This window comes from Lipotes vexillifer, unplaced genomic scaffold (assembly GCF_000442215.2).
Source record: "Lipotes vexillifer unplaced genomic scaffold, Lipotes_vexillifer_v1.1 scaffold1230, whole genome shotgun sequence".
Classification (NCBI taxonomy): domain Eukaryota; kingdom Metazoa; phylum Chordata; class Mammalia; order Artiodactyla; family Lipotidae; genus Lipotes; species Lipotes vexillifer.
The window spans coordinates 598,273-624,707 of NW_006781442.1; the positions used below are offsets into that span (position 1 = coordinate 598,273).

Below are 26,435 nucleotides of genomic sequence, written 5' to 3' on the forward strand. Positions count from 1 at the left end.
ACCCAATCCAGAAATGGGCAGAAGACCTAAATAGACATTTCTCCAGAGAAGATATACAGATTGCCAACAAACACATGAAAGGATGCTCAACGTCACTAATCATTAGAGAAATGCAAATCCAAACTACAATGAGGTCATCACCTCACACTGGTCAGAATGGCCATCATGAAAAAATCTACAAACAGTAAATGTTGGAGAGGGTGTGGAGAAAAGGGAACCCTCTTTGCACTGTTGGTGGGAATGTAAATTGATACAGCACTATGGAGAACAATATGGAGGTTCCTGAAAAACCAAAAATAGAACTGCCATATGACCCAGCAATCCTACTACTGGGCATATACCCTGAGAAAACCATAATTCAAAGTCATGTACCACAGTGTTCACTGCAGCACTATTTACAATAGCCAGAACATGGTAGCAACCATGTTGATGTCTATCAGCAGATGAATGGATAAAGAAGATGTGGCACATGTATACAATGGAATATTACTCAACCATAAAAACTAATAGCCTGCTGTATGAAAATAAATAAAGTTAAATTAAAAATTAAAAAAAACTTCATGAAGTAGATAAACTTGTATAAAACTGATTAAAAAAAAAAAAAAGCAGAACCACATTTGATGTCATTAACTGTAGCAGTGTTATTTTCTGTACCAGCAAAGGAGAAAAGGCAACCAAATAACCGGAGAGAAAGCTTGTTGTTCATGTAGAAGTTGTTTTGTATAGACTTACTTAGTCCTGTCTTTTTAATTATATTCGTTGGTATATCTTGAAAGGAAAGTATAAGTGAAATTATTTAATACTTTTCTAAGACCATCTCAGAGAGTTCTATCTCACCTTTTTACTTAGTCATACTGTATAGCAGTCTAGTCCAGGAATGTTGATGATGCAGCCTTTTTAAAGGAGTGCTTCATTATTCTTCCTTATAGTTTTTCCCATACTATTGCAAGTTTTAATACACATTCTTGTCAAGAGAAGTAAGGGGTCTGAGGTTTTTATCCTGCTTGTAAGCTAATAAGTTAACTTGCTACCATGTTTTTGAGGATTCTGGCAGAAGAACCAAGACTCCTGAATCAGAGACCAGACTTTATTACTCACAGCAAAAGCAGTAACAGGCTATTGGCTTATTTGCACTGATTCCCTGAGCCTCAGTTCCCAGCCTGACATCTGTACACTTAGTGTGCTGCATTGCTGAAGAGGAACCAGGGCCAAGGTCCCAGCACTTGTGAACAGGCAGCAGACCATAGTCTCCTATGCCAGTATTCTCAAGATGGGGTCTCCTTGTCTTGCTTAGTTACCTATGTGACTGACTACAGAAACTGCTCAGTTTGAGGAGATAGTTAAGCTTGCACACCCTGTTAGAACATATAGGGATGCTCCAGGCTTGTGGGAAACTGCCTCTGCCACGAGTGATCAGGCAGGGACAGATGTGTCCTACTGCTTCCGGTATTAGTAAGACACTACAGGTTTCAAAGATGTTAAAATATTTTTAAAAGAAATTTCTTAGAATGGGTGACGTGCTGTAAATAAATACTAATAATGGAAATGAGGGTCAAATTGGAAATATTGGAGATATTTTTTAAATCATGGAAAATCCAGTGAACAACTTTAGAGGTTATAAATTTGAAAACTCATTAACTGGAATTGTATATTTTATAGATCTGTTTCTGAATCAATTTTAATAGTAAAATCTAATAAATTCTTTTTGCTTATTAGAAAATAATGTAACATTTTGTATGTGTGTGGGACTGAATTGAGTGGTTTCAGAGTTCTGAAGATATAGTCAAACTGACCGTTGGTAATTGGGATAATTCTAAAAGTAAAACGAAATGGAGGAGTGCGTTGAGTACGTTTCATTCTCATCATTTTATTAATTGTGTATATTATTGAGGGACAGTGGGTAGGCCAGTGGAATTAGAATAAAAACTATTTTAGTGTAATATATAATGTGTATATTGTGGAAAGAAGGGGTAGATGCAGAGGAATGGCCATTGAGAAGTGGAGACGTGGTTATTCAACAAATGATGTTAGGAGAGTTGGGTTTGCATAGGCAGAAAGAAGTTCCAGATGAATTAAACACAAAGTTTAAGAGCAAAATGGTTAACTCTTGGATGAAACTGTAGGAGAATGTATTTGTAACTTCAAAGTACGGAAGGGTTACTGAGAAGAAAACTCATAAAGGAAGATGGATAGATATGACTACATTGGGAAAAAAAAAAACTTGTTATGCAGAAGACATAACGAACCATTAAAGGACAGCTACAAAAGTATTTATATTCAGAGTATATGAAGAATTCATTCAAAAACAAAAATAAGACCACAAATCCAGTAGAAAACTGGGCACAGTATGTGAAAGGACAACACAAAGAACAGGAAACTAGAATAAACAATGAACACATGGAAATATGTTTTACTTTATCAATACTCAGAGGAATGCACATTTTAATGAGAGTGATATACCATTTGATACCCACTGAGTTGTCAAAAATAAAAATACTACCTGGGTCTGGAATGTGGAGAAACATAAACTCCCATGCAGTGAGGTGTGGGGAGTGTATATTGATACTGCCACCTTGGATAGCAATTTGGCAGTGTCTGTTAATAGTAGGTGTTTATTTTTAAGACCTTGTCTGTGGAAATTCAACTATTTATCAGTTCCTTAAGAAAATCCTGCACATGTATTCTGGAAGGTGGATATGAGGGTGTTTACTGCAGCATTTTTTATAATAATAAAAAGTTGGAAACAGCATAAATGGCCATTAATGGGGAGATGGAAATACCAGTCTCTTCATGTAATAGAATATTACATGGTAATGAAAAGGATCAAATACACTTGATTTGACATATACTCAGTCTTGAAATTGTGATGTTTAAGAAAACGGCAGAGTTTAAAATTTTTATTCTAGGTACTTTTCTGTTTAGTGTTAGAAGTATATATTGATGTGTTCTTTATGCATTGAACAATTTGGAAAGGGAACCAGTGTCACATGGTGATATGATAACATGTTATTCCATATGTGAGATGGAATTGCAAAAGAGTTTATGTCTCATTTATTAAACTATTAAGAGACACTTTAACTATTGAATACTTGACATTTTTTTGTGGGTGGGGGCGGCTAGGTAATTAGCTACTGTTTCTATTTAAGATACAAAATTAATCTAGCAATTGATGGTTAATAAGTGACCAAAGCTTCTCACTTTTCTTTTTAATCTCTCTGAAATCTGTTACCTCATTGCAACATAATCTGTGCATTTATGTAGGAAATTATTTTCAAAGACTATCTTCTCATGATTAAATACCAGCAAACTAAATTCAGTCATATTCAGGGATGTTAAGGTAAAAATGAGATTAGTATCTCTCTGTGGGTTATTAATGTCTTGAGTGCAGGCTCTTTGTAGAAAGTTAAAAATATGTATGCATACACACAATACACATACAGTCTACTCTTTCTCTTGCTTGAAGGTCTTTTTTGGGTAAAGTGGAGAATTTCTAAAAATTCATCTTAAATTACTTGTTATATTTAGTTAAAAGGGGGAGGAGGTTGTGGCCTTTTCAATATGCCTTTAATGCCTTAATAACGTACTTCAAGAAGTCTTTTCATTTTCCCTGTCTTAACTCCTTTCTATCATGTTTATTGAGTAAAGATTAATCCAACATGTTTAGTAAAGAAATTACTTTTTCACACCAAAAATAATACTTTCTTTCTTAGCAGTGTGTGTTACCAAACACAAGTTCGTGTGCCTGTTGCACACAGAGGCCAGATAAACAGACGTCAGAGTTTGGAGCAGAGAAAGGTTTATTGCAGGGCCAAGCAAGGAGAATGGGTGGGTCATGCTCAGAAACCCTGAACTCCTTGATGGTTTTGGGGGAGAAGTTTTACAGGCAAATTTTGGGGTTGTGTGACTTTCTTCTGGTGGGTTGGTGGTGAGGTAACAGGGCAGGGCTCCAGCAGTCTTCTGCTCAGCCTGGGGTTGGCATCCCCCACCTGGACGGGGGCCTTAGTTCCTGAAGAGAACCTCAAAGATATTGTTATGTATACTCCTTAAGGAGGAATCAGGACGCTGCCCCAAGGCTGCACTGTTGTTCCTTGACTGCTCCTGCCTTGTCTCTGCATCACCTCTGCTCCCTGATTAATTGTTTGAACCTGCCATTTGGAACGCTTGGAAAGTCAAGGAGGCTGATTGAAGCCTGTTTCCTACAAGCAAGAAACAGGGGACATGGAAAGGCTTTTGTGCCCAGGAGGGACCCCTCAGGGTCCTGCTAGGTTTCAGGTTTGGTCCAGATTCTGGAACAGACTTCAATTTTTTCAGCTTAAAAATACTCCTTAAACATATTTTGACTGCTGTGAAACACTTCTTGACAAATGGTCAGCCTCTTTACATTCATGCCGTAATTATGGCTTTGGTCGCTTAATGGGGGTACTTTAAATTTTATTGTATAATTTTTATGAAGGTGAAACTTTAATGATAAGAGTATAAGTTAGGGGTTAACCAGAGAAGCAGCAGGGGAGACACACACACACACACACACACACACACACACACACACACACTATTTATTATGAGGAGTTGGCATATACACCTGTGTTGGTTCCTAGTCGAGGGTCCAGAGCAGGCAGTCAGGAACGATGATCCATGGGGAAGGGAGAGCAATTGTAGACCCATTTGGTGTTTGGAGTAGCTTGAGTTTAGAAAAGGCCTAATCCCAAAATGTTTCCAACTGAATAACATAGGCCCACCCAGGATAAATCTCTCTTTTGAATAAAGTCAACTGGCTTAGTGACTTAAATTACATGTACAGAATTATTTCACAGCAGCACAGATTAATGCTTGGTTGAATAGCTGAGAGGAGGTGTATATATTCTACAGAATGGCCATTGCCTCACTTTTGTCCTCCATGCTCTTGGGAAGGAATACGCTTTATTGCTTACCCTAACTGGAAACACACTAGAATGGAATTCTGGCAACTGTAGTTGACACATCCAGATAACTATTCTTAAATAGTAGCTTTCTTTATTTAGTTATTGATGTTAAAGATTAGTTTCATAAATGAGCAAGGGATATAAATTTAGATGTTATTAGAAGATATGTAGAAGATACACAGCTATTTCTAGGTAGCTAATATCAATCAGGAGTCACCTGGTCCATTTTTGACCTGTATTTAGGTTATACTTAATAGATGGGGTTACTGGCCCCTGCTAACTTTTTTCCTCCCTGGCATTGATTTTATATGTTCAGTGTACAGGCTCCTTTTAATATTTAATGTGAAGGAAAGTGGTAATTCAGAAGGTTTTTATCTAAGCAAGATTTCAGTTTATTAGAATTCAAGTAATCTAGAAAGATGTCTGATTCTTACCTTAAATTGAAATAGAACTATAGAAGCTGACTAGGAAAATCCCATTTCCAGGAAAACAGGTCACATCAACTGAAAATTAATTAATTCATTTCTTGATTCCTTTATAGACTTAATAATTTTATTTGTGTGTTTGTGGTAGGCTGTATGCTAAATGCCGAAGATACACAAGATACAGTGCCTGTCCTTTTATAGGCAAGATGGACAGGTATAGCTTTTAATTAGAAGGGGCTCAAAGAAGCATGGTTGGAAAATAATATGTTTTACATAGAAATAATTTTCCATTGGTCATACTTTTTTAGTTTTATTCCAGTAGTGGGCATAACTGAGGGGAGCTACAGACTTATGAAGTCTTGGGGTTTCCTGGGTATATTTTTCAAAATGGTTTCACTACTTGAATATGTTAAGGAAGAGAGAGTATTTTATACTTTATTGGGAGGAAGGCCTTTGCTATTGTTGTTGGCATTAAAGCATATGAGCAAGGGATATAAATTTAGGTTGTTAACTGTTAACATTAAGGTTAAATTTGTACATGTAGATAAATTGTTTGCAATTTATGAGCTGCAGACTTTGAAGGTTAGGATTCCATTTGTTGTGTAATAGTTTCTGTTATCTGCTGAAAATAAAATCACTTGTTCTTGTAACATGGAACAGTTAGGAAAAAACACTCTGTTTTTCAAGGAAAATCGAGTTAAATCGATTTGTAAATTCATTTTGTTTTCATAGAATGTTAATTTTGTACTTTGGCGAGAAGACCCAACGAGGTAAGCCTGGGGAGGCCACAACAATTCAGCCATTTCCAGCTCTCCAAAATACAATAGGTGTTTACAGAGGCTTGCATTTTTAATGGCTGTGTAGATTTATTTATTTATTTAGTATTTAGTCTTTCTTTTCAGAGTAGCATGAAAGTAGTCATCGGATTGTCTGTTCAGTGTGAAGATCTATCTATTGGTACGTGTTCTGCTCTGTAGATAAACTTAGCTGAACTAGCCTTGTTATATAGAGCTGGCGTTTAATGAACTTTGTATTTTCTGTCCCTTTTCCCACCAGATTCGTTTTTATTTCACTAACTAAACATTTGAGTGTGAAGAATATTCTTAAGACGTGTCAGGCAGGAATCCTAATCCTAAGTAGAATCCTCACCCGTAGTAGAAATAAAAAGATGAGATACACAGAGATATGGAGTTGCCTTATCAAAATGTGTCAGTAATAAGAATCAGATGACTAGGACAGCTAGAGGGCTGCTAGAGAAGTTCAGATGAAAGAGCTCTTGAGACAGCTTGACAAAAAGGGGGCCTTGGAGATAATGTCACATTTCATGTGGACCTAAGAAGAGAATGGGTTCAGTGATGATGCTTCCAGTATGGCACAGTGGAGAGGGGACATGAGAGAAAGAGTCAGATTTGCGTTCAGTTTTGGGTCTTTTACTTACTTCTGTGGTCATTTTCAAAAACATGTTTTCTCTGGTTGTAATGATTACTATTAGCATTATTTAAGTTGAACTTTGTTCTCAAACTTAACCGTAGTAATTGTTAATGGTAAACTTAATTCATAAGCTTTACAGTGATTCATATGGTTGTTACAAAGTTTGTCTTAGACCTGAGCAAGTGTTTTCCACTGCATTCATATTTAACTTAGATGGTGAATAACATTTGTTACATCTGTTCCTTAATTAAGAGGAACTGGAGCCAAGGATATTCTGAAAGAGAGTGGACTTGGGTGTCCTGTGCAAGCACATCTTATTGTCTTTAATCACTAGTGGACAAGTAATGTACTCTTCCTTGGTCACTGAAAAATATTTCCTTGGTCACTGATGAAACACACACACATATATATATTCTTTTTAATTGAAGTATAGTTGATTTACAGTGTTGTGTTAGTTTCAGGTGTACAGCAAAGTGACTCAGTTATAATTATTCTTTTTCACATTCTTTTCCATTATAGGTTATTACAAGATATTGAATATAGTTCTCTGTGCTATACAGTCAGTCCTTGTTGTTTATTTTATATATAGTAATGTGTATCTGTTTGTCCCTCCCCCACCCCTTTCCCCTTTGGTAACCATAAGTTTGTTTTCTATGTCTGTGAGTCTGTTTCTGTTTTGTAAGTAAGTTCATTTATATCTTTTTTTAGATTTCACAAGTGATATCATACTATATTTATCTTTCTCTGACTTGCTTCATTTAGAATGATAATCTCTACGTCCATCCATGTTGCTTCAAATGGCAATATATCATTCTTTTTTATGGCTGAGTAATATTCCGTTGTGTGTGTGTGTCCCATATCACCTTTATCCATTCATCTGTCGATGGACACTTCGGTTGCTTCTGTGTCTTGGGTATTGTAAATAGTGCTGTATGAACATTGGGGTGCATGTATCTTTTCAAATTAGAGTTTTCATCTTTTCCAGATATATGCCCAGGAGTGGGGTTGCTTGATAAATATTGATAGTAACTCTAGTTTTTAAGGAACCTCCATACTGTCCTCCATAGTGGCTGCTCCAATTTACATTCCCACTAGCAGTATAGGAGGGTTCCCTTTTCTCTACACCCTCTTTAGTATTTATTATATGTATTCTTTTTGATAATGGCCATTCTGACCGGTGTGAGGTGATAGCTCCTTGTGGTTTTTGATTTGCATTTCTCTAATAATTAGTAATGTTGAGCATCTTTTCATGTGCCTGTTGGCCATCTGGATGTCTTTTTTGGAGAAATGTCTATTTTGATCTTCTGCCCATCTTTTGATTGGGTTGTTTGGTTTTTTTGATTTTGAGCTATATGAGCTGTTTGTATATTTTGGAAATTAAGCTCTTGTTGGTTGCATCATTTGCAAATATTTTCTCCCATTCCATAGGTTATCTTTTCATTTTGTTTATGGTTTCCTTTGCGGAGCAAAAGCTTATAGGTTTGGTTAGGTCCCATTTGTTTATTTTTGCTTTTATTCCAGTGGAACATTTTTAAGCTGTTATTAAGACTTTGAAGCAAATAGTATCTGATTATACACTTATATGGATGTCAGTTGATAACAGGGAGAGGAATATAAGAATTTCACTTTAGTTCCATATCTCTGAAACTTGAGCATGCTTGAAATGATTTCTAATAAAGAAAACAAAACTTGAGCATGCTTGAAATGATTTCTAATAAGAAAACAAAACATCTGAAGTTTTATTTTTTATTCTGCTGAGATTATTCCTTTCTTGGCTGATATAGTTGAATTTTCAGGTAATTAGCTCAAATTGTAAAAATAGCAATAAAATTGTTAACCTTTAACTTGAGCATTAACTATTATAACATTGGATAATGTATAAAATATATAAAAAGTGACAGTTTGTAACAATAAAAAGTCTTAAGTGTAACAGGCCAGGTTTTAGTTGGCAAAAGTTCAGGATTTTTTTTAAAACAGGTTTTAGGGAAATTATAAATGTTGGATGCATAACTGTAATTCATGAAGGAAAGCATTCATTTAGTTATTTTTGCCTATTAAAATCCCTGTAGAGTGGGGGGAAAAAGGTAAGAGACAATTCTAAAAGCTACCCTCTTTTAGCTTGACTACCAGCTATTAGATGCAAGTGTTTGAAATGGTACTCTTGGTTGTGTTCATACTTACTTGTATTCAGACTCTGTTGAAACCCATTCAAGTCATGCTAACAACATCATTGAAGAGTAATCTTGATGTTTTCAATTTATTAACATCTTTGGCATGTCAGAGTCTTACTCTGGATTGGTTATATTTCAAAAGTACCCACAGGAAGTGAAAATATTTGGTATCTTTAAAAGGAAAATTCATTACATAACATGCTGTTCTGCATTAATTAACCATATGACTTTTATGCTTATGTCTTGCTAATAGAATTATACTGAAGGGTTATAAGAAAGATATCATTTCTTATATCTTGGTAGCCAAATTTTAATAAAAGAAGAAAAGTCTTGGATTTTTATAGGTTTTGGATGATAGGCAGTATGATATAGGAAAAACATGAAACCCTGGATTCACCTAGTTCTTCTAATCAAGTAAAGTTATCTTTGCTTTTTATCCACTGAGAAGTATGGATATGCGAAATATGTATTAACACTTCGGAATATTAGGAGAAGAAAGAATTTTGCTCATAATACATTAACCATTTGGATAATTCAGAATTGAATTTTTGATCACCGTCAGACATTGTATCATCCAAATTGCTATCCAACAAGTGTAGAGGTATGCTATTCACAGTAATTATACGTACTACTATCTGGCGGTGTATTAGAACTCTTTGTAGAGCTTTTTAAAATGTGGATGTTTCCGACACATCCCTCCTATAATTTCTGGGGTGTGTGGTGGGTTCCCATCTACATCTCTTTTAGTTGAAATAGGGTAATCTTAAGATACTTAAATATGCCAGATAATTTTAAATGTTACAGATATTTTAGATAAACACACAAAGACTGTTAACCATGGGTTTTATTTACTTTTATCATTCTAATCTTAATTCTAAAACGTCTCAAGGTTGATGGTCACTACCAAGAAGAGAATTATGGCATTCCAGGTATTTGGGGGTGGGTACCTGTATTTTTTAATCTAGAGGAATTGTTGATTAATTCCTAATTTATTTTATTATTATTATACCTTTTTCTTATTTTTACTGTGGCTTTAATTTTGAGGCTTTGTAATTGAGGAACTGTGACTTTCCTGATGGTTATTTATGTTAACATAATATCAGGAAGGAAGTCCTGCAGTGGATTTAAGGGAAATCCCTGTTAGCTGGAAAGCCATCTTTTAAGAAGACTTAGGAAAGGAGTAGGGGTAGTAGGAGTTACACAGCTTACACAGCAGAAATATTAGGTACTGTGAGATAGTCACTGTCTTAAACACCCTTTCATTCATTTAATCCTTGCAACCCTGTAACCTTTACAAATGAGGAAATAGAATTTCATGAGATACCATCAGTCAGGCTTAGTATGCGGTTTTATAGCACAGTGAACTTTGATGTCTGTCACTCATCTCAGGTGTAAGTAGTTACTCTGTTATTACTTATTTTATGTTTGTCTTCCTTCCTAGTCTCTAAGCTCTTCAGGGGCTTTCATGTTTGTCCGTTACCTGGCATAAACCTTGTTCACTAGGAAAGTATCTTCTGTATAGTAGAAAAAGTTAATAAATATTTATTGAAAAAATCAATGAATATATGAATGAGTTAGTCAAGGTTATTACTGAGATAACTGAAATATGGTACTGAAATAAGGCTGGCATTCAAGTTTGTGTTCTTTCCTCACTATATTATGTACCTTGTTCACTTTTGGGGGGTAGGGAATATTTAATTCCAGATATTTCTATGGTGCTTACTATATACAAAACATTTTGCCAGATGAGTTAGGGAAATGGTTTCTAACATATAAGGACAGTAGTTTAGCATGTGTTGAGTAAAGAAAATGCATAATGATGTTAAAAAAGCCTACTGTGGGGACTTCCCTGGTGGCACAGTGGTTAAGAATCCGCCTGCCAGTGCAGGGGACACGGGTTCGAGCCCTGGTCTGGGAAGATCCCACCAGAGCAACTAAGCCTGTGAGCCACAACTACTGAGCCCGAGTGTCACAAATACTGGAGCCTGTGCTCTGCAACAGGAGAAGCCACTGCAATGAGAAGCGCGCACACTGCAACGAAGAGTAGCCCCCGCTCGCCGCAACTAGAGAAAGCCTGCGCACAGCAATGGAGACCCAACACAGCCAAAAACAAATAAATAAATAAATAATTTTATTAAAAATAAAAGGCCTACTATGAATTTAATAATGCATTTTAAATGACTTTGTACTGTGTTTATTATGGTAGCATGCATATATGTTGAGAAACTAGTATGTTTGTATATATGACACAGCATTTAGTTTATAGAATATATACATATAAAATAAGACAAATACAGAGATAAATATTTGAGAGAAACTGATAAAAATATCATAAAAGAAGTGCAAGTCCGGATCTGTGTAGGGTGGAAGAACAGAAGAATATTAAGCTACTGGTTAGGTACCAAACTCTTACTTAGGCATTTTTAAATGCATTGTGAGCAATTCAGAAAAGAAGGAGAACTGTCTTGCCGTCTTGAGGCTTATTATTCTGTATCGGATGCAGAAGACTGTTATAGTATTAAGTATATTATAAAGCCATAAAGTTCTATGGAAGGAAGCAAAGTGGGGGAGAGATGAATTCTCATAGAGGGGGTGACTTGGGAAAATATTATGGAAGAAGTATTTGAACTTTTCAATTTCATTAAATTTTTATAAATTCTTTTTACTACCCTTAGTCTGTTTTCTGTAGAGCTCGTGGAATAATCATGGCTTATTCCTCTTTCTGGGAAGCTGTGGTCATCCTCCTTTACATGTTGTTTCAATTCCAAACCCTATATAGAAGGCAGTCCAGTGCTTTGATCAGCTGAGTTCTTCAGTCTGAAACCTCAGAGATTACAGGTGGATCTTTATTAAGCTTCTGTATCCTAAAAATTATATTTTGAAATGATTTTGTTTTAACATGTTTAATATATTTTTATTGACTAAGTTAATTTAAAAAATAGATTTCTTAAGCTAGTACTCTTTATCCCCAAAGTACTTTTCCAATTTTTTTCTAAATTACAACTTCTAATCATGTTATTTTATTTGCTATTGTTCAGTCTTCCTTTCCCCATATTCCTATTTATGTCATTTCCTGTAATCTTCTATTACTCTTTGATTTTAAATAGAAGCCTGTTCAAACCATGCTGACATCAATTATGAGATGGTAGCTACTCTTCTATGTGCTATACAAACATAACACATTTAGAACTTACCTCTGTTTTACAGATGAGGAGACCAAGGTTCAGATACTTTGCCTGAGATTAAACAGCTAGTAAGTGGCTAGTAAGTGTAATATCATAAATTCCTTAGACTATCATCAAATGGATGTTAAAAATCATATTTAAAAATGGTATTCTAGGGCTTCCCGGGTGGCGCAGTGGTTAAGAATCCGCCTGCCAATGCAAGGGACACAGGTTTGAGCCCTGGTCTGGGAAGATCCCACATGCTGCAGAGCAACTAAGCCTGTGTGCCACAACTACTGAGCCTGCGCTCTAGATCCCACGAGCCACAACTACTGAAGACCGTGCACCTAGAGGCTGTGCTCCGCAACAAGAGAAGCCACCGCAGTGAGAAGCCTGCGCGTTGGAACCAAGAGCAGCCCCCACTTGCCGCAACTAGAGAAAGCCCGTGCGCAGCAACGAAGACCCAACGCAGCCAAAAATAAATAGATAAAAAAATAAATTAAAAAAAAAGGTATTCTAAAACAAATAATTGTTTTCCTTTGTTTTGGATATCTATAGATTTTACTTTCTGAATAAATTCCCTCAGGAAAAAGTTTGTGACAGTGAACTATGTGCTGCCATTCACTTACTGTCTCCTTAAAGTTACCATGCCTAGACCTGGTGATGATTTTTGCTCAAGGCAGCAAGTTACCCTGTAGGTAGATTTGTCAAAATGTTCATCTTGTTTCTTGTTATGGTTTTGAGTGAAATAACTGTAATCTTTTGGGGTTTTTTGTTTTTTAAATATTTAACCTTTCTTGTCTTCTTAACATACTGTTAGTTGTAAAGTCTTTAAGGCAGAAGTGTATAATCTGAAGTCAGTATAGCTGAGTGACATTGAGTAAGTCAGGTTTCTGCCCGTTAGTTTGTCATTTTCGAATGAGAAGTAGGTATTATAATAATATCTACCTCTAAGGTTCAAAAAGGATTAACTTTATGGATATAAAATGCTGAGTACAAAGCCCTATGTATGTTATTTTTTGTTAATAATATTAGCTGTGGCTTCATTTTTGTGTCTCATGCTGTGCTCTATCTAGTAAATATTGAATAGTTATGGGGCACTTATTGTGGTCAGTGCAAAGAGAGGGGAGTTGAGTGAATCCAGACTTCTTGGAGCTTTTTAGATAGTAATGTACATAAGACTTAAGTCAAAAGAACAAATGATAGAATGGGAATCTAGGAAACATCCTGTCTGAGAGAACCTGGAGAAATTTCCATTGAGGTGATTTCTGAAATTGGATTTTTGATGACTTGGGAAAGGAAACGGGCACAAGTAGAAATGGTAGTCCTTTTTATTTTTAATCTTCTTTCTTTAGTGTGCTGTCAACAAGTAAATGTTTCAATTTAATATTTTAAAACATCACATTTTAAAACAAATGGTTGTTTTTCTATGCCTTTAATAATCTTTATGTCTGCTAGATGGGGGAATGAATAAGATCCAGTACAAGGTTTCACATATGAATAGTGAAATGATTCTATTAATGCTATATGTGGAAGCATTTCATGTTTCCACGGACAGTAACTACTTTTATATGAGTGATTGTTAGCGACAGAAACGCAGCCCAGAGGATTTCATGCCAGTTCTTCTTACTCTTGTTCTTTTTCTTTTTAAGCATTAGGCAGCCACTGATATTTAAACTTGCTGGGAAATGCAATTAGAAATCACTTGATCATTTTTGTCCTTTTATGGGAAACTTTGCATATATTTATTTCAGTCTTTTCAGCCTTAACTATGGCATTATCAAGATTATATTTAGCTTCCCAAATGGTCATGGGTACTGTAAGTGGCTCTGCTCTAGTGAAAGTTTACTAATTTTGGTCATGATTGGGACAGACCAATATTATTTGGCCATAACTGGTGATACATAAGTTGAGTTTCAAAATACAGTAATTACAATTAAATTAGTGGAATTAATATACGAAAATTGGAATGAGGACTTAGCGTGACAGTTTTTCAATATTTGTAGGAGTTAGGTGTTTGTTATGAAGGAAGAATATTGAGAATAGTCCTTTGGTTAGTAACTTGGAAAATATTTGACATAAAACTTTAAAAGTTCTTTGAATTTAGCAAATATTTCATTGTGCTAATAAGCATTTGTTGAATGCTTGCTGCCTATAAAGACATTCCTAGATGATGATTTCCACAAACTGAATGTAAAAGTGTTCTAATTTTTATATATTATTAGAAAATAACTTGCTCTGAAAACATGATGGTTGATGGACTCAAGTTCAAGTTGAAACTTTTTTTGAAGTCAACTTTATAACTAGAGTCAGTCAGTGAGCAATTTAATTATGTGTAATCTCCTTTAAGAAATGTTCCTCAATGTACGTTTCTTAAACTAATTTAAGATTGTATGTACAACTGGGGATAGTTATATGTTAGGCTTTATCACTTGGCTTGAGATGTATATATTCATAAGTGTGTTATTGGAACCTTCGTTTGCTTAAATATGTAACACTTTAGAATTCCTTTCTAGGTGGTTTTGGAGTATGAACTTTCACATTAAGAGCACAGTAGGGGAAGAAGTCTTGTGCTCATTTGCCTGACTACAAATGTATAATTAAAAGAGTCTGTCAGCAGAGGTTGGGGCAATCAGTGTGTTCTGATGCTTCATGTTATAATTACTTTGTTGTTCAAACAGATATTGTAATTAGAACATAATTTTAAATTTCAGAGGTCAGTGACTCATCGAGGTTTTTTTGGCTGTTGTTTTGGTTTTAATCAAAAACAGGTAGTTTCTCAAATTTTGAGAATTTTTTTTTTACTTAATATTTGTATATCACTGTATATAGCAAATGAAATGGATGGGTTTTTTTTTTTTAAGGTTTATTATTACTATTTTTTTGGCTGCATTGGGTTTTCGTTGCTGCACGCGGGCTTTCTCTAGTTGTGGCGAGCGGGGGCTACTGTTCGTTGCTGTGGCTTCTCATTGCGGTGGCTTCTCGTTGCAGAGCACGGGCTCTAGGCGCGTGGGCTTCAGTAGTTGTGGTGCACGAGCTTAGTTGCTCTGCGACATGTGGGATCTTCCCAGACCAGGGCTCGAACCTGTGTCCCCTGCATTGGCAGGCTGATTCTTAACCACTGTGCCACCAGCAAAGTCCCCTGAAATGGATGTATGCATTGTGTATTAAGACAAGATTTTTGTTTTCCCCTATTGAAAATTTTAGTGAGTGGAGGAATTGTGTATTAAGTGGCCACAGGTTTATCATTTTTGTATATTTGTGTCATTGAAATTTGATAGGCATTTCTCTCATCTAGGAAAAAAAGTGTTTCTGTAGGTGTGAGAAATCTGTTTTACCAGGTACTTCTCTGCCAGTTGTTGATACTGTTCTTCATGTGACTTTATCAGGAATTCATTGACGGAGAAAGAGAACATGACGTGGAACTAGGGGAAAAAAACACTAAATAAATTTACCAGATAATCTGTTTCTTTATCTGTATCCAAATTCCCTACCAGCTCTAAAATTCTGTGAGAACAAGGTGTGCTTAAAATTCCACATAAAAAAATGTTTAAAGGTAAAATGGTGAAGTAGAAGAACTTCTAGAGAGTCAAGACTTCAGAGTTCTGTTTCTGGCTCTTTCACTAATTTATGATGCTGTTTTAAGGCAATTTACTTAATTTCAGGGCTCTCATGTAGGTGATGTCAATGTTTTAGGAATTGGTTGTTGAGAGTTGCAGGCTCTAATGTTCTCCCTGGTAGAACACTTCCTGTCTGTATGACTTGGGCAAACCTTATGAGCCTTAAACTCCTCATTAACATGTTAGTGAGAATTATAGGACCTCAGTCTTATGGCTGTTAGGGTGACTGAGTGAGGTGATGTGTTTATATTGCTTAGTGTGGTACTCGACAAACAGTAAGTGTTTAATGAAAGCTTGGGTAATAGCATCATTTTCATTTCTGAATTTCTTTATCATCACGTGAGAGACTAAGAGCTACTTGACGTTTATTTCTCTATAGTACATTTGCCAAGAATATAGACCATAATAAAGTATTATTGGTAAATGTGTCTGTCTGTTTCATAATCAGTTATGAATGGTATTATAGAGCTGTTTTATATGCTATTAAACTTTAATTTATTATTTAAATAAAGATACATTCCATTTCCTTGAATGCCGTCTTGTCGTTTCAGACTCCCTTAAATAAAAAAAACACCAAGGTCATCAGTTTTGAGCTTTGAACTTTTTTTAAACACAGGAATTATTTATGAGTAACTTGTCTTTGCTATCATTTTGCTATATTATATCATTTGTTATATTAAGATACAACTTTAGTCTTGCAGTTTTAAAAAGACTGACCCTTATTTACTCCGTTCTTCTGATATATTGAAACAAGGTAATATTGAGCTGATAGAATAAAGGAACAGCACTGTCTTGTGGGATATGAAAATCAGCGCTCATGAGTATTATGCTAGAGAGTCTGAGTGAGTTGACTAGAAGAGAAATAAGAGAACAAGAATAAAAGATAAGGGGTAAGGATTTTCAACTGTAACTGGCAACTTAAATAGGAGGTCAAAAAGAAGCAGGCCCAGAAACAAAGATAAATGATCAAGGGAGGCTGGAGGCTTATATAGGCAGACACAGTAATAATGAATACAGGAGAGCACTGTGGGGAAACAGTTTGGTGTTTGATTTCAGTGATGCTCCCCAATAATAAAAGCACAGTCGTTCAATTCAGTAAATCTAATAGCTAAAGACAGTGCACAGATAGCTATCAGTTATAGTATGACACACTTAGAGCAAAGGATAAATAAAAGTAAATATTAAAGAGAGCATTCTGGACGTAAGTGATAAATTGCATAAAGTTGTGGGTATCAGGATCCATGTTTGTGAATGGGCCAATTTATTGACAGCGCGGAGTGAATGTAAGCGAGAAATGGCACCTGAAGTTAGTGTGGATTGAAATGAATGGGTGAATGTACAGCAGCCTCTCTGTCAAGGCAAAAGAAAGCTGATAACTGCATTTCAGACTTTCTTCAAAACCAATTGGTCTTTGTCCTCAAGTATTAAAACTTCACACTGACTCAGAAAACTCATTCAGGGTCAATAATAGCTGAGACGTAATTGGGGACTAGTTTGCAGAAGGGAGGCAATGAGCTGAACATGGTGAGTTGAGAGTGCTTTAGAGACAGTGACACACACATGTCAAGTTGGCAGTTGAATTTGGAGGTCTAGAAATAAGGACTGTGCTGGAAATGTAAATTTGCTAATAAGTGGATACAAAAAACCCATATTATTTATTGCTGAAGGTTTGGTGGCACATTATATAAAATGCTTTTGGTGACTGTAAAACAGAAATTAAAATAATTTGTAATGAGCTGTTTTTTCCCCATCAGTTTCTCAGCTGTTTATTCCTGAAATACTATTTCAAATATGACAGTAAAAATAAGTAAAGGCCTCAACCACAATTTCTAGGAGATAGAGCATATTTGGTGTATCTCCAAGACCATATTTGGTGGTGAATCTCCAAGACCATATTTGGTGTGTCTCCATTTTGCCGTCAGTCCTCTCTGCTTCATTTCATCCTTTTCTTTGTCCCAAATTATTTATTAAAGTGAGAAATTTGGGGAGTAGATTCTTACTGCAGGTATTCTGGGATATAGAAGTAGACACCCTATAATCTTACTCTATCTCTTGTTTGTTTATAGCTGAAAGAGAACCTTTATGGATATGTTTTATTGACTTCTGTAGTGTTTGCTAATTCCAGGTTGCCTTTATTATCTGTTTAAAAAAACAGAAAGAAAATACAGGGAGAACTTATATTTGTAGTGAATAATTACTAGGCTCAAACTCACTGTTAAAGGCATTAACTCTTGCTGAGTTAGAATGGGCCACAGTTGTATAAAAGTGGCTTCTGAGTGGAATGATCTTAAAACCTTTTTTAAAATGAAGTTTAATATGCTCATAGATTAAAAATATGTAATTCTATAGAGCCTGATGTAGAAAACATCCTCTGCTAACAGCCAGCACCACCCACAGTCACTTCTTACTCTTGAAGAGATTCTTTAGGTATTTATTCTCTATTGCTGCATTTTGTGCTTACCTTGCTACTAGTGACACATTTTTTAGTTTTCATCTCACTCTTTCATTGTGTGAGAACTCATGGGGCCCTTTCCATTTGGAAGCTCTTATCATTCAGTTTTGTTTTAAAAGTATGTAATACGTTGATGATTTTTCTCCTGTCTGCTTTCTTTTTCTTGGTGAGACATCAGTAATTCAGTTTTTGGACCTCTTGGACTAGTCCTCTAATTTTTATACTCTTTCTCTGCCGTTTTCCATCTCTGTCTTTGCTGCTACTTGGAGGGAGAATTCAGTTTTTATCTTCAAACCCCTCTATCAACGTTTTTTATTTTTACTATCATATTTAAGTTTCAAGAGTTCCTTTTTATGTTTTGAATTCTTTTCATAGCATTTTTTACTTGTTTCAGAGATGCAGTATCTTCTCTTAACTCTCTGAGTCTTTTTGAGTTTTTCTTCTCATTGCCCAGTGATTGCTTTCTTCAGGTGGTTTCCTGTTGTTGGGTTGGCCAGACTTTCCAGAGAAAGGTCTTCCAGTTTCTTGCCTCCAGTGTGTGGGCTGGCTGTCCTCATTCTGGGTGTGGAGTGGGGGAAAAGACTGGATACCTCAGCCTTCACTGTGTAAATGATCCTGTCAGCTGCCCGTCAAAACCCAGTTCTAGAAAGTGGAACTCTTTAGGAATACATTTCTAGTCTTTTGCTAGAAATTAGGGAGTGCTAGATAGCCAGCTTTAGTTTAAGGATAGGGGATGCGGAGATTCAGCTGCTCCTTCAGTTTTCCAGTCTTAGCCCCACCCTTACCCCCCGACTTTTACTGCTGCCAATTTCCTAAGCCTTTATGGAGGCTCTAAGTATAAGTTGGTTTCTTCTTGCCTGGGTTAGCTAAGTCCCTGACAACTTAGCCATCTGCTTTCTAGTTTCCAGATTGTTTCCTTTCCCATTTTCTTCTTCCTTGTGATTTTGTGCATTTTAAACTGTACAGTGTTTTAGAAGAATTTTAGGAAGGAGTGAAAATACATGACTACATTAGTTTCAACTTTTTTGTCTATAAGTATTTTCGAAACCATAAGCAAAACTGTTTGTTTTGAAGCAAACATTAGGGTAGGTATAATTTTCTTCTATTTTTGTATTTTTAACAGGCACCTAAGTTGATGAATTTATTAAGAGTATCATTTACCAAGGTGTTGTACAACTCAAAAATTTATTCCTCCGATAAAGCACAATTCACATTATACTGCAGCTTTATTCTTTGTTCCTGTCATGCAAATAATATCCGTTCCTTTTTAAATCCTCGGACTTTTGTCTTCCCCATATATAAAAATTTCTGTGGCAAGTCACTTAGGATTTTAATTTTCATTCTTAGGCCTTTCTAAAATATTTTGGATTATAAATGTTCCTCAGTTGTCCTTGTATTAGTATCTGTATGCATTAATAATACCACAAACACATGCTTTTTAGTGTCTTTGTCTACTAATTATAACATCTGTGTCAGTTCTAGGTTGGTTTCCATTGATGGATTTTTCTTATATATGTTTCTCCTTTGCCTGTTAATTTTTTTTTACGTTTTTTTTTTTTTTTTTTTTTTTTTTGGGATCATTTTTAAAGTCTTATTGAATTTGATACAATATTGCTTCTTTTTTTTTTTTTTTTTTTTTGATGAGGATCATTTTTAAAGTCTTATTGAATTTGATACAATATTGCTTCTGTTTTATGTTTTGGTATTTTGGCCCCTAGGCATGTGGGATCTTAGCTACCCAGCTGCACCCCAGGCATTGGAAGGCAAAGTCTTAACCACTGGACTGCCAGGGAAGTCCCTGCCTGTTAATTTCTGATTAGATGCCAGATAGTGTGAATTTTACCTTGTTGGGGGGACATATTCCTGTAGTTATTCTTGGGCTTTGTTCTGGACACAGTTAAATTGGAAACAGTTTGATCCTTTTAGATCTTGCTTTTAAGATTTATTTAGGCAGTATTTGGAAAAGTGTTCAGGCTACTGACTAATTATTTTCCACTACTGAGGCAAGACCTCTGTGCACTTTACCCAGTGTCTGTATATCATGAAGTCTTTCCCGTCTGGCTCTTTGTGAGAACCTGGCACTTTTACCTTGAATCCTTTGGCTAGTTCGTTCTCTGGCCTCTGGTATTTCTTCCCACATAGGCGCTGATCAGTGTTCAGTTGAATACTTGAGTCAACTTTGTGCAGATCTCCAGAGTTCTCTTTCTGTGCAGCTCTTTCCAGTATTCTTTTTGGTGAGCTCTAGCTGCTTTGGTCTCCCAGGACGCTAAGCTTAGTCGTCTCAACTCAGAGAGGCAGCCTGGCACCATTCCCAGGGCTACAGCCTAGAGATTCCCAGGCCAGGGAGCTGGGACAGTAATGGGTCTTACTTCATTGATTTCCCATCTCTCAGCCTCACTGTCCTATTGCCTGAGGTCCAGAGACTTGAGGACTGATATTTGTTTTGTTTTGCCTGGTTTTTTTTTTTTTTTTTTTTGGTTGTTTCAGGCAACAGAGTCTTGTTCGTGTTCCTTTATCTTGGCCTGAAGCAGACGTCCCTTATTTGTACAGATGTAGAGACACCTACAGGTTCATTAAAATATAAACATACACACACACACACGCGCACACACACAAGGAACTTTATTAAATTTATCTATAAAAATTTGATAAAATACAAATTTTAGTGAGAAAATATCGTCAACAGTTTTCAACATAAAAATTAAACTCTGGATTTTAAAATTGGTTTTTATTGCCACAGTAGAGGTATATCTACACATTTTATATTTGGCACACATATAACCCTGACTGACGTTCCCAGTTTCTTGACTCATTGACTCCTCGGGTCTGTCAGTTTTTCATGGTGTCCCCTAGGTGAAAAGAAATACTTCATAGTTTTTCTTCTTATTATTAAATAGTTACTTCCAAACAACTTAATTAGTTTATCAAAACAACTTAAACTGAAAAAAAATTTATTTTATTTATAAATAGCCACATTATTTATTAATGGGATTTGTTTTTCTCTTGGGCACTGTTCACATTCTCAAACCTGGGAATCAGATTGGACACTACCACCCTGTTTTCCTGTTCCACATTGATTTTTGCATGGACTTGGCTTTTTTACAGCAACCACTGAAAACCTAGCATCGCAAAGATAAGACATCATCACAAGGAATATAGCGTGATCTAATATTGATAAAGTCCAGTATTTTGAGCTAGAAGTTTGCATGGTATCTGACAGGCATCTACTATTGCTGTTGCCCTTGAAATTTCAAGTACCCCATGGTACCCCTGTGAGCATACTGTGGTATCTCTGAGTTTACTCCTTGGGAACACATAGATGGCCTACCATAGGTTGGTGTGCTTTGTTTTGTTTCTCGTTTCCCCTCACAACATTTGGGTGCATTTTCATACTAATGATATTAACAGAAAATACAGGCAGAAGCGTATACTTTAAGAACTTATTTCTATCCCTATTGGCTGAGTTCCATAGATTTTTTCCTAGCATGGCCTCTGCAAACATATGAGTTGTAGTAGAAAGCTGTTTTTTATACCAGTTTTATTTTCCTTGATTGGAATCTCACAGTTCAGTAAATAGTAATCTTTAAAGAGGAAAGTTCAACAACAGGTATTGTTTATTGTTTATGTATGATACCTGGCACTGAACCATATGCATTTATTTATGCCATTCTTATATTTATTTATAAATTTGTATTGTTTTTAATTTTTGAAGAATTCATATTTATGAAATATTTATAAATATATTTGTATATTGTCTCTAAAGCTTGAAGCAAGAAATGGTTCTGAAATTATTATATCTTAGGTGAAAGGGAAGTATGGCCAACTCTACTTCTAAACCTCCCTATAGCTTGGCAGTGTTTTCAGCCTGGGGCTCACTAAGTTATTTGAAGCTACCAAGGAAATGAAACGTAAATGTTCTCTACTAAAACTAGTATTTAAGATGGTATAGTTAAAGAGTAACTGTATAGTTCACTGTTTTCAAAGTAAGGTCTGTTAGAAATACAGTTAAGACTATTCTCACATTTATTCCTTGTTGTGATTATTTTTATAATGAAATGGTTCTATAATTACTACTTGAAATGCTTAAAACAAATGGCATTTGTCTTATACAGTAGTGTCTGTTGGCAAAATACTTTTCCTAATCTTGAATTCAGCCAATGTTATTAAAAGTAGTTGTAACGATATGGAAAAATTGGTGAATTTTAGAATGAAAATATTGGTTCAGTTCCTGAATTGGCAAGGTGTTCGTCAGTTGACCTTGACAGGTGACTTGCTTAAATTAACCTCGATGACCTTGTATTTACTCATAAGTAAAATATAGGAATGATAACACGCTTTTCATGATAACCTGAGGATGACACTATACATAAGTTTCTTAGTACATAAGAGCACTGCAGGGGTTGTGATTGCCTTGTTCACTCTTATACTCTTAGTATCTGGCTCCATGCTTTTGGTACATAGTAAGTGCTCAACAAATATTTGTTGAATTAGCTATCAATACCCAGTAGTCTCACACTCAAGCTTTTTGCCAAGAGAAGAATTTAAAAGGTTTATAATGTCATAGCAAAACAATGCGAGCATAGCTTAGTAATTGCAGCAGGTTATTATCATGAAAGATGTGCTCTCTCTTTGAAAAGAAACATTTGTAATAGTATGCTTTGTAAATTTTTTAGGAGGAGCAAAATCGAGGCAAGCCTAATTGGGAGCATCTCAATGAAGATTTACATGTACTGATCACTGTGGAAGATGCTCAAAACAGAGCAGAGATCAAACTGAAGAGAGCCGTTGAAGAGGTGAAGAAATTACTGGTACCTGCAGTAAGTAATAATTTCCAAATCATTTACTATAGAATAATAGACAAACATAGACATTGCTCCAATCCTTAAATGGGAAAATCTGTTCCCTGTTTATTTTTTGTAAAGGGAATGTTGTGAGGGGAGCAAACTCAATTAGTGGCCTGTTTTTTTCAAAAGTATTATTACCTTTGCATCACTCTATTATAGGGTAGGAATGTAGGTGCATCATCAATAAGTAAGGTGATGAAAGCTTTCTCTCTTTTTTTGGATCAGTTTCTCATTGCAAGCAAGTAATGGGTGTACAGAAGTCTGTACAAATTAATACTTATGTTGGGTGAGCTGTGTTAGTGGGAGTACATTATTTGAGTTGTCTGTGGGTTCCACGTACTCTCCTGGCATATATCATTGTTTACCACAGAAAGGTTAATATTTCATAGTGAAATTTTCCTGTAATATGGTAAGATTTTCTTTTAGAAAAATAAGAGCTAACTTTTACTAATGTACCAAGCACCATTCTGAGCACTTTTCACACTTTTAACTCACTTAATATTTCTAAGATAATAAAAACTATTGAAGTTCATACTTAGGGATTGTAGATAAGACACCAAAAGGAATTTTGGAGGGTGACATAAGAAAAGTCCCCAAGGAGAGGAGTCACTGAGGCTGGAGAAAAACCAGGAGTGTGGAGTCCTGGAAGCCAAGAGAAGTTTGTTGCTGAAGATTGTTCAGTTAAGATAAGAATGGGGAGTTAACCACTGGATTTAGCAAGTAGTAGTCATTGGTGACCTTGCCAAACAGATTTTTGGGTGGTGGATTTAAAAGCCTGATTAGCTCAAGTTCAAGAAAGAATGGGACAGCAGAAAAAGGAGTTGAAATTTTTTCCCCTAAGACTTCATTATTTATGTAAATGATCCTTTCAGTACTCTTGGCCTCTCAGTTCTTTTATTGCTTCATCTTCAGTGATCTTATCCTCCACTCCATATAAAGTGCATTTTAAATTTTAGCACTTTACTCATATTAAAATTCCTAAGTTGCCTTCCAGAAAATTTGTACCAATTTGTAGTCATGCCAGTGTTATCTGAAAATACCTGTTTCTCAACACAGTCTCAAACCCTGGGTGTTACTAAATTTTTTAACCTTTAATCACAAAAATGTGAATATAATAATTCTCATGGTTCTTAAAAATACTTATATTAGATGAGTTTTTACATTAGTTTTTTGTAACAAAAATTCTAAATCGTTATGATCACATTTTGAACAGGTACACAATCCCTAGTTTCATATTGTTTCTGTGGGGAATATGATTCAGTTTACATATCATTTACAGAATGAATTTATAGCTAAAGTATGGGGTTACCTTTGTATTATTTCAGTATAAATGTTTCTTACCTACCCATGTAGAATAAGTTCTTTTTTGGAAAGAGGTAGAAAGAGAGTTGTGTGGAGTGTAATGTTTTTGTGCCTATTATGTTTAATGTTATATAGCAAAATATCTAATCCTGGCCTAAGGGACCTGGGGGTGTGGAGGGGAGAGTTGGTAGACTTTGTGCTTGATTTAAAATTTTATAATTAAATGTAAGAAATATTCCATTTTGTATTTTACATCTGGAGATAAGGCTAATAAATCTCGGTTAAGGTTGTACCTGTGCTCCTTGTGACATAATTCTAGTTTTTCTAATAATTTTGATGATTTGAATGTGTCTCCATCAGTTTACATAACACCACACATAACTTAATGTTTAGAGTTCAAACTTTTTAAATTCAAATTGGGGTTTCAAAACAACCTTACAAAGTAAGTTCTTTTCCCCCCATTTTTCCAGCAAGCACAAGAACTCAGAGAAACCTTAGCATTTTCTAATTTCACTGCAAAAGTAATAGGGATTTTGAGCTGATCACACTTCACTCATTTGTAGTCGTAATGTTTTACCTAACGAACTTGTTTACCCTGGATAATACCATTTTTATTTCAGATGTTTCTTTGATTTCAGTAATCCATTTATTTTAATCTCTTTTGTTTCTTAAATCACAGAATAAACCATGCATAACTAGAGAAGAGTCATTTCTTTAGTTACATATAGTATAACTAGTCTGGCAAGTCTAAATCTGTTACCATCAAGTATCTAGTAAAAATATCCTTTTCATTGTAGGTACAGTTAATCAGTTGTTTAATCTCATTTCCATAAATCTGAACCATACCTCCTCACATTCTTGAGATCTTCAATATACTGTCATAAGTACAGTGAAACATTTTGTGAAAATCAAATCATACTCACTGATAGAAAAGGACTATTGAGCAGTGCCCTGATTTTGATCATCTTCGGGGACTTAGGTCATCCTTGGCAGAAACCAACTGCTGAGGTATTGATAACTGCTGAGGTATTAATAAGTCTATCTCCAAAAGTATTTCTTGAAGACATATATTCTTGCCAACCCAGTTAAAATAACCTGTCTTTTCACTTTTAGTCTTAACCCATTCAGTTCATTCTCTCATAAGTTAGTACGAGTGATTTTTTTTTTTTCTTTAAATAAATCATATAAAGATTATCAGTGACTTGCCATTTCACTCCTCTGGAAGTGGGGTAACAAGTGAGTTGTCCGCTCTGAAATTCCTTATTGTATACTCAAGAAATGGCTGTTCATTGTAAACAAAGTATGGGTAGTCGTAAAAATTTTAAAGTCAGAGAAGGAAAATGTTTATGAAATAATTAATTTTAGGACTTTTGATGGCTTCATATAAGTATAAAGTAAAATTTCACATGTATTATAAGTATTGGTTCTCTCCAAGTTAGCTTATAAATGGGAGAAAGACTTTTCAAGTACTAGGATGCAGTATAAGGAAATGAGTGAAAAAACATTCCTCCTAAAAAGATTATGGGGAAATCCTCAAACTGGTAGAATTTTACTGAGTATATAGGTAGAACATTAAGCAAAGGTTATATAGGAAGAAACAATCATGTCAAGATTTGATATGGTAATAGCCTTCTTATTTTAAGTGAACCCTATAAGGAAATTAGTGTTACTTGGAATTATTAGGGAATTGTGATTCTGCATTTGTGATTTCTGGTTTTATGTAACTGCTTTGTTCTAAAAGTTAATTGGGTGGAAAAACTAGCTTTCATGATTCTTACGGAGTTTTACAATATAGACTATTTCCTAATTTTAGCTAAATATTTAAGACAGGGTATGTTGATCATTTTTGTTATTAGGCCGAATTGCAATGTGCTGCTATATGCTTTTCTATAAATTTTTCTTTCTTTAATTAAACTTCTATGATGCAGTTACTAATTTAATATAACCCTATGATAAATTACTTCATAATTAGACAAATGGTATTTTTTAGTAGATTATTTAATTACTGATTTTATATATCTAAACCTTAGGCTTTTAGACGTGTGTTGAACTGGTTTATTATAATTAGAAAACTTTCTTCAGATGACATTTTAATGCTTGTTCT

At 35.2% G+C, this 26,435-nt stretch overlaps 1 protein-coding gene across 5 annotated transcripts in view; it reads left to right on the forward strand.

Annotated features, from left to right (window-relative positions):
* Positions 1–26,435, forward strand: part of QKI (QKI, KH domain containing RNA binding) — a 135,591-nt gene that overhangs the window by 76,097 nt on the left and 33,059 nt on the right. For all 5 annotated transcript variants that reach the window (XM_007454746.1, XM_007454748.1, XM_007454749.1 and 2 more), the window contains exon 4: positions 22,859–23,002. In XM_007454746.1, the coding sequence (XP_007454808.1) occupies positions 22,859–23,002 (144 nt within the window). The remainder of the gene's footprint in view (positions 1–22,858; positions 23,003–26,435) is intronic.